General features: G+C 34.5%; 1 protein-coding gene across 1 annotated transcript; it reads right to left on the reverse strand.

Moving 5' to 3' along the window:
• Nucleotides 1-3,916: 3,916 nt before the first annotated feature.
• On the reverse strand, nt 3,917-7,469 carry LOC132745579 (uncharacterized abhydrolase domain-containing protein DDB_G0269086-like). Its single transcript, XM_060734527.1, has 2 exons — nt 6,972-7,469; nt 3,917-6,237 (listed from the first exon to the last, which is right to left on the reverse strand). The coding sequence occupies exon 2, from the start codon at nt 4,700-4,702 to the stop codon at nt 3,917-3,919; it is 786 nt and encodes a 261-aa protein (XP_060590510.1). The 5' UTR covers nt 4,703-6,237; nt 6,972-7,469.
• Between the last annotated feature and the right edge of the window lie 1,127 nt (nt 7,470-8,596).

Raw genomic sequence — 8,596 nt, forward strand, 5'->3', positions numbered from 1 at the left:
TAACCCTAGTCCTTACCGGTTCTGACGTAGTCAACTTAATGTCATGCCCTGAACTAGAGTGACGTATTTTTCCGGTATATCTTTTAAATATCTAAGATATTTTGTAACTATATGTTATTCCTAATATTGTATACAATGGTTTCAATCTGAGTTCTTACAATCTTGTTTGATAAGGTCACGGATTTAACCTGGACATCGTTTTATCTCTCTAGGTCTGAAACCGTGTTCTATCAATGGGACGATAACAATATGTCACATACATCATATCTTGTTGTCAAGCTTAGTTGCATCTAAACTATCATCTTCGCTCGTCTAATCTAGTGCATATCCATTTGCCAGCATATTTACAATAGCTGCACTGTACCTGTTAGTGCAAAATGCACCTCGTTCTATAGTTCGAAATACTTAGGCAGTTTCAGAACGATACTTCTCTATACAGCCCGATTTAGTATGGCTTTTGGAAAGTTATTCGTTTTCTTATGTGTTACTAACTAGTAGGAGCGATCGCTCAGATCGCCTACAGGAGAACATTGAATTAGCGTTTTAGAAGTTCTCAAAGGCACACGGAGAGAATCTTACAGTAGGTAGAAAGAAGTCTCCTAAAAGTCGAGGAACGACTAGTCCAGATTAAGTAACAACTAAGCTAAATTGTGACGATATATGTAGTAGGATATAAAACAAATGCCAGATTTTCTAAGGAGAATTAGGAAATACGTTGTATAGGCTAGTATGCGAACCATTCTTAGAAAGAAAGGTTTCATACTGCTATCATTGATAGCTGTGCTTCAGTGTGCTTGCTAATGGTGAAGGAATTTACATTTTACTTATTTGCTTACGTATCCACGTTTTAAGATAACTGCTGAAAGGCTTACTCTAAGGACTCAGCTCGAGATAGCGCTGCCTTAATGGAGTTAGATTACTAGAATATAGATCAGAACGTAATCTATATAGCTCTAGTTTAGTTTTCTTGCTGATTAGATTAAAGAAAGAGTGTCAACTGTAGCTATACTGAGTGGTATTGATGTACTATAACTTCGTAACTAGTTTCCTACTGTTTTTTGTGCGAAAAAGATGATCTCTGTATACGCGCTTGCAGTTTAATTTGCATACATTGTTATCTCATTAAGAAAATAGCGTTAATGCGTATTGCTCTCGAGCGACACTGTGGTGACATCTAATTACGTGAAACTCGTGGGCTCCACCTAAACTTAACCTTTTCATAGTATAAATAAGGTTTACCAAATTGGGCGATAGGGAAAGGTCTTATTTTGAATACTCTGCGTTTCTGTCGCCAAATCTTCCTCAGATAGACTGTCCAAAACGGCAATTCATATGAGCAATTTCAAGATATGCGTAATAATACGACTCGCAATTTCTTGTATTAAAGTGTCGCTCTTCGTATGGGAGTTGACTTCGATTGAACACATCTGCGGTTTATTTCAACAAATTGAAGCTAAGGTGCTCTATGGTACTGATAAGGCCCCCTGTTAGACACATATAGAATGTACTCCTTTCTCTAGCTTTTAAGTCTCCTAGCTTTACACATAGATGTGTCTAGACTGAGATGATTAGTTAGTTAACTGTGTTGCTAGAGACGTAACAAGTGCCAATTGAGAGCTCTAAACTGAAGGCACGTAACGATTCTCATAATTCTTAATGGGACTGAACAAGATTAGTTAATTGTTAGTATCCCATCAATCTCATTATAAAGGCAATCTTACTTCTTCTGGAAGAACTAATTCCTTTAAGCAATAGAGAAATCTACTTAATCTCATCAAAGTAACTGCTTTCTAGTATTTTAAAAGAGTAGATTCGTTTTTTCAGGCGTACCTCCGTTTCAAAGTCTTCAGCCTGAGTACTGGAGGTCAATCGAGCAATATTTTGCTTTTTCAGCGCGAATAATGACTTAGAGGAGGTCCGAAGTATGTACGTGATCATGGTAGACTTCTTAAAGAAGAGCTAACCTTATTGCAACTGCCGAGTAGACGCGTGTTCAGCATATAGCAGAATATCTCCATAGAGCCTAATGTTAGTGACTCATAAATTTCATGCTACTGCCGAGAAGTTCTTCCGGTTAACTCAGTCAATAGACGTTAGTTATCAGATCTGGAGCGCATACGAGCATATTTCAACTCAGCCGCAAAACGTATTCGTATAGAAAGTAAGAGTATCAATCAAAGCATCTTACCTAAAAGTTAACATGACTCTATTCTACCTTTAGACTATTAATAGTGAGCTCGCTGTTGTGTAACAAAGGGTACTTCACACAAGACAGTGTTACTTTCTCATGGTCAATATAGACAGTTCTAACTAAGGTCTAGCCATTAAGCAAAAATCAACAGTTAACGCAGTTGGTGACAGCACACATAAGATAGAGCGAAACTCCCTTTCCAAATGACTCTTACTACACTATGTTATACGTATCCTTAATAATACCATCGAGTGTCATGCTCCGAAAAGAGCGGACGCTGCGATGTAGTGATAGAGTTGCTGACTTGTTAGTGAAACGACTCAAGTCTGGCCGTAGAATCGCTTGCGAAGGAGACATACTTAACTGTCCTCACGTTACGCCTCCACCGATTATTTCCTGCCCGATATAAATTCTTAGAAGCCCGAAAGATACCATGTACTTTAGTATTGCGTAGCTGAACCTGATTTAGACTATTACTTTGCACTTGTGCCCGTTGTACCTACTTTTTAACTATTGTGAATCATAAACTGATGAGTTAGCGGTCCTAGCTGCCTATTTCTCTATATCTAATTCAACCCATGTGCTCCAGACATAGCTAAAGCCTATCTGTCCTGCTGCTTCTTTAACAAAGCTCTAACAGCTTTAAGTTGAGTTGTTCGCTAATAAAGTGTCTGGAACTTAAGATAGAACTGGCTTATTATACGATTTGCTATATCTCATTTATAACGAACATATGTAGCTCATTTTCGTAATCGTCAATGTATTCAAATTTTCGTATTATTGCTGAGAGTAGATCTCTCTACCAACGAAATATTTTGGTAATACGTACACATGATAGGACACCCTGCTTGATATTAACAAAAGAAATGCGAGCTTTTGTGACGTATACTACAATATTTGCGGTCCTAACAATTGATTTGCATTTACCAAATTCCTTCGTACTATTTGACACATGTACACTCCAGTATAGTTCTCATTTTTGCGTACTATTAACTATAGCTTTGCAACTATAGCTTTAACCATTACATATACCTCTAGTTGTCGGACATGAATTTATAGTAAACTGTACCCACGTCTTCAAAATCCCCAAGTTCTATCAAACTACTACCACTATCTGATCTCGGCATCGAAATTTTTCGAATCTGCATCTCTATTTCTTCCTCTACCTCTACTCCTACCTCTATAAACCTCCTCGCCTTCTTATTACCCCTGATAACTATTATCATTCTTACCTTGGATTCATTGAGTTCGGTTCTATGTCTTCCACTGCGTTAGCTTTATTTGTAGCCTTATTTCTACAGAAAAATGCTGTATGCCCTAAACGACCACAATATGTGCATTTATAACCTTCATACTGCTGAGATGCTCTACCTCTATTTACTAGTCTATCGTTACCTCTTTGCATACGATAACTACTACCTTGATTTCTATCTACAGGTCTACTCGGCAGTGCATAAGGCTTAGCTCTTTCTTTAATTCCATGATTCACTACATACTTCGGACCTCCTCTAGTCTTGGCAAACAAATCTGCATCTTCCGCTACTTCACTGGCTGAAAACAACTTCTTACTACTAAGGTTCTGATATAGTTCTCTATTGCAGATATCTAAAAATTGATCCCTTACTATGAAGTCTAACAACTTTTCATAAGTCTTCTCCACCTTACTCAATCTTAGCCAACCATCTAAGTATCTAGAAATTCTAGCTAGGAACATAACAAAAAGTCTCATTTTTCACGGGGCCTTTCAGTCCTAAACTTCTTCTTATACCCATCATCAGTCAACTCAAACTGCCTTAACAAAGCATCTTTCAGCTTATCATAATCCGTCCTATCTTCTAATGGAAGCCTATCAAATACCTCCCTAGCAGTACCTTTTAACAGAAACGGTAAGTTTAGTGACCACATTTCATGTTCCCAATTCTGAGCAGACGCAAAAGTTTCATAAACATTCAAATACGCATCCATAGAATCAATCTTTTCGTCAAATGGAGTCATCTTAACCTTAACCTTACCTACACTCTTCTTACCTAACATATCTAACTCTATCTTCATCTTATGTTCTGTATCTAACTTCCTAGTTTCTGCTTCCTCCTTCTCTCTTTCTAACTGACGACCATAATCTAACTTCTCCTTTGCAACCCTAGCCTCATTACTTAACTTCTCTTTTTCCATTCCTATCTCTATTTCTAACTTCTCCCTAGAAATCTTAAACTCATAATCTAACTTCTCTTTTGCTAACCTAGCTTCTAATTCTAACCTATCCTTCTCAGCTTCTAAACGTTCCTTCTCAGCTTCTAACTTCTCTTTTGCTAACCTAGCTTCTAATTCTAACCTATCCTTCTCAGCTTCTAAACGTTCCTTCTCAGCTTCAAAACGTTCCTTCTCAGCTTCTAACCTACTATGTCTTTCTTCACGCTCCCTTGCTTGCTCCTCTTTAACAAAGTTTCTCAAAGCCTCATCTGTATACCCTAACTCCTGACCTACCTTCATCAACTCATTTACACTAGTCATCTTGACTTATTATGTATATTTCCTACACTGTAACACTACTACAACAACAATTTAGGATACAAGTAAAATCTTTACCGTGAGGTAGAACAATGATATCAAAGTATCATTAAAGGGTAACACTACAACCCTTAAATCACAAAACGCTATATTCACTAAGTGCAATCACGGTGCACTATAACACTACACTTCAGTGTAACACCATATAATTAAACGCATTTATCACTCTAGCGCTATAATCAAAATGTACCTTCACTGTACACAGTACTAAAATAAACAATGTATCATTTATTCTAAACACTATACCTCACCACTACAAACACTAAGTTTCAAACTCATCTAAGTATCTCACTAAGGTTGTATAATAATAATCTTAAGTGTACAGTAGACAGTAGGCAATATTTAAAACTGTTCAAAATACTTTAAACTTCAAAGTCCAAACTACGACCAAAAACTCAATGTCGCGTAGCACTTACCCCACAGTGCAAAAATATAAAGGCATATGGCCAGTTTCAATATACTACAGACACAAAGTAAACACAAAGTAAAATTGTAAATGACACAATAAATTAAATGTTCACCTAGATAACAGACACAGTTTCTTTATCTAGAAAAAGTACACAAGGCGGGTAGTACCTTACATTGCAGAGTATATGTGTGTATATATGTACTTCCGGTGTTTTACCGAAAGGTCACTTTCAGATTACAAAACTGGTGGTCTCATCATAAAGTGACACCTAAAAGGAGGAAAATGGAACGAACTCACCCTAAACGTCCAAACGTCCACAGTCGGGTCTGTGTGGCTGTTATAACCTCTCAGCTGGATAGCTGTCACACACACAAGTCCGTTTCATTTGTCACGGTATCAATCTGAAAATGTTAAGAAATTATAATCACACGAAATATAAAAAAAAAAATAATTAAAAGTGATACAAAATTTAACTACCTTTAAGTAAACTAAATTTAACTTTTAATTGTAAATAAAACTTTTTACTTAAAATAAAAACCAAAGTTTCTAGTGTTAGCTATATAACCTAGCTGCAGTAAAATGAGTGTGGTTTGTTTCAGATAACAACTATAGTCAACCGGTATCCAATCACGTCGAGGTCACCAAATGTCACAATAGGGACTACGATGGGATACCAGGCCGACCACAATTGCTATCTCAAACAACCAACAACTCAGTACGGAAAAATATATACAAATTTATTTACAGAAATGAATATTTATAAATGAAAAATGATTGTATATGATAAACTACTATGATAAGTCACTGCACAAACAAACACTATCAACGTATCTCAGTCTATTTCTCCCGTAAAGTTTCTGTCATGATGTATCAATAAAGTGGTGGCGTTGTTGAACAAAATTCGTCACAATGGCGGGCGTCTTGTATAAAATCTTATCAAGTGTAACTGTACTTCCTACAGTGTTGGCACAGTTGATAGGATCCTGAACAAGGGCATGCGTCACCCTTTAGCCATGGACATACGTGTGGAGGGCCCGTGTCATCTTCGGGTGTGTCCTCAAATAAGAAGCTACAAAGTATAAAACATGATAAGTTCCATGATAATCAAACATAAGGGTATAATAAAGTCCCTTGGAAAAGACTCGACCTTTGTCGGTTTCCAATAAAATAACGTGCTTCTTTGAATAAACAAAATGTCCACTATAGTACACCATACATTCCGTGGAACAAAAATTCAATCACATCCGCATAATACTGCGTTGCAAATATAGTCAAAAATACGCCACATAATAACCACCAATAAATAAACGTCTTCCAAAATCATGCCACTGAAGATCCTTCTCTAGAGATACGTTAGTTTTGATACGTTGTATTTACTTATAACAAAAAAACTGATGATAAATGAAATGAAGTAAGATGATAACGTAAATTAAATTGATTGAAACAAATCATTACGATACTGCAGCATTTTACATAAAGTTACACAAATACGGTATTACCATAATAAATTATTTATGAATAGATATATATATATCTATAAAATATTCATGGCTCCTATACAATTACAATATAATTAAAACTTCAATTAACATACATCAATTAACATGTCTCGGTATAAATTTGCAATAGCGAAACACTAGAATAAAAAGAGCTTTTAAAATTTAATCTGCAAAAATTTAGAAAACAATAAATTACTGCCAAATAACTAAACCTGAATCAAATAAACTATAATTCTAATAGAAAATAGTATTTTACGAAATAGCAAAAATTTATGAAACAAAATCACTAGAAAATTAAATTTACCTTGTACAAGCTGTAATTTTATGACAAATATAATTTGTCTGTCACCGTCATAGTGACCTGTATAACGTCCAGTGCATTGCAATATGTCACTTAAAATTCAGTCAATATATAGCAAACTACTTAGTACTGAGCGGGAAAACAGATCGTGCAAAACATGAAAAATCGATTTGCACGAAATAAAGCTGGGACGGCGGGAAAAATAGTTATGTGAAATAAAGGCCCGTCCTTCAAATACAGACATAATACATATATCTGGTTCATAAAACAAAAATGTAACTTTCTTATTACTGAAAGGATTTTTGTGAAATAAACGGCAAAATGTTTAAATTGATACATGGAAATTTATGCAAACCATAAAAATACTCTAAATAATAATTTCACCCGAAAACTCTAAATTGAACAAAAGATGATGCAATCTCACATCAATGAATATAGAGTAAAAATGAGGTTCGGCGTGAAAATATAATGCAATATTTTACAAATGTACTTTCACTTTGTGACAGTAAACTACATTGAAATTGGGTTCAAACCCCGGAAGGGGCAACTTTTTTTTCTTTCTTTTTTTCTTTTAAACATTATTTATGTATCTCTCTGATCCCTTATGGTAGAAAAAAAAAGTTTGATTTAAATTATATAATTATTTTAGGTATTTTTTTTTGCTTAATTCTGCCAAATTTATAGCAAATATGATACCAGATATTTTCAAAGTTCGATAAAATTAAAACTGCACGGTAAAAGTATTTTATATTTCGCATGATCAACTAATATACCTTTGAAAAAATTTAGACAAACTTTGAAAACAGACCCTTATTTCGATAAATTTTAGGGATATTTTGAATAAGGCATTTTAGATAGGGAAATGGTAAAATTAGTGTTAAAAGCGGGTGGGGTAGGGTAACATTTTTATACATATTAAGAACATTTTGTTTAGAAACAAACATTTTGCTTGTGTAATGTGTTATCTGAATGTTATTATTTGTTTCTTAACAATGAGCAATAGAAAAACATTTTTTATCATGATGATATTACAGATTATTTACAGTTTCCTTATTTCTGAAAATAAGCCCTTCTTATGGCAAAGTCTTAGTTCAGAAATATATCCATAACTCATAAACCACACGGTAAATTTTATTTAAAGTTTGCATACAGGTGACCTTGAAGACATATAACTGTCCTATATTGTCAATTTTACAGTTCCTTATGGTGCCCATTACCCATGGTCTACCTTAATGTTAATCATTAATGTTAGTATAGTCATTTGTTCAAAGTTCAGATTATCATAATCCTACATATGCTTCAACATATTATAACAAGAAAGATATTCTTACAAGGACATGTAGTTATTATGAAAATTTATATAAAAATGTTGATATAACTGAAGAATCTAAAATTGTTATGGAATTAGAAAATTGTAAAGTTACCTAGTTGTCTCAAAATGAAGCATTGGATCTTGAAGGTCTACTTTCATGTGATGAAGTTTCTTTTACATTAAAAAGTATGAGCAATGATAAAAGCCAAGGTTGTGACGGATTTACAGCAAAATTTTTTAAGAATATGTTGGAATAGAATAGGACATTTTGTTGTGAAAGCTATAAATTTTGCTTATACTGTAGGACCAATAACAT

This window comes from Ruditapes philippinarum, unplaced genomic scaffold (assembly GCF_026571515.1).
Source record: "Ruditapes philippinarum isolate M1 unplaced genomic scaffold, ASM2657151v2 ctg3099_1_1_1_1, whole genome shotgun sequence".
Classification (NCBI taxonomy): domain Eukaryota; kingdom Metazoa; phylum Mollusca; class Bivalvia; order Venerida; family Veneridae; genus Ruditapes; species Ruditapes philippinarum.

Bases quoted from the DNA above. Each gene is read 5' to 3' on its own strand.
- LOC132745579 (XM_060734527.1), bottom strand. From the start codon at position 4,702: ATGACTAGTGTAAATGAGTTGATGAAGGTAGGTCAGGAGTTAGGGTAT.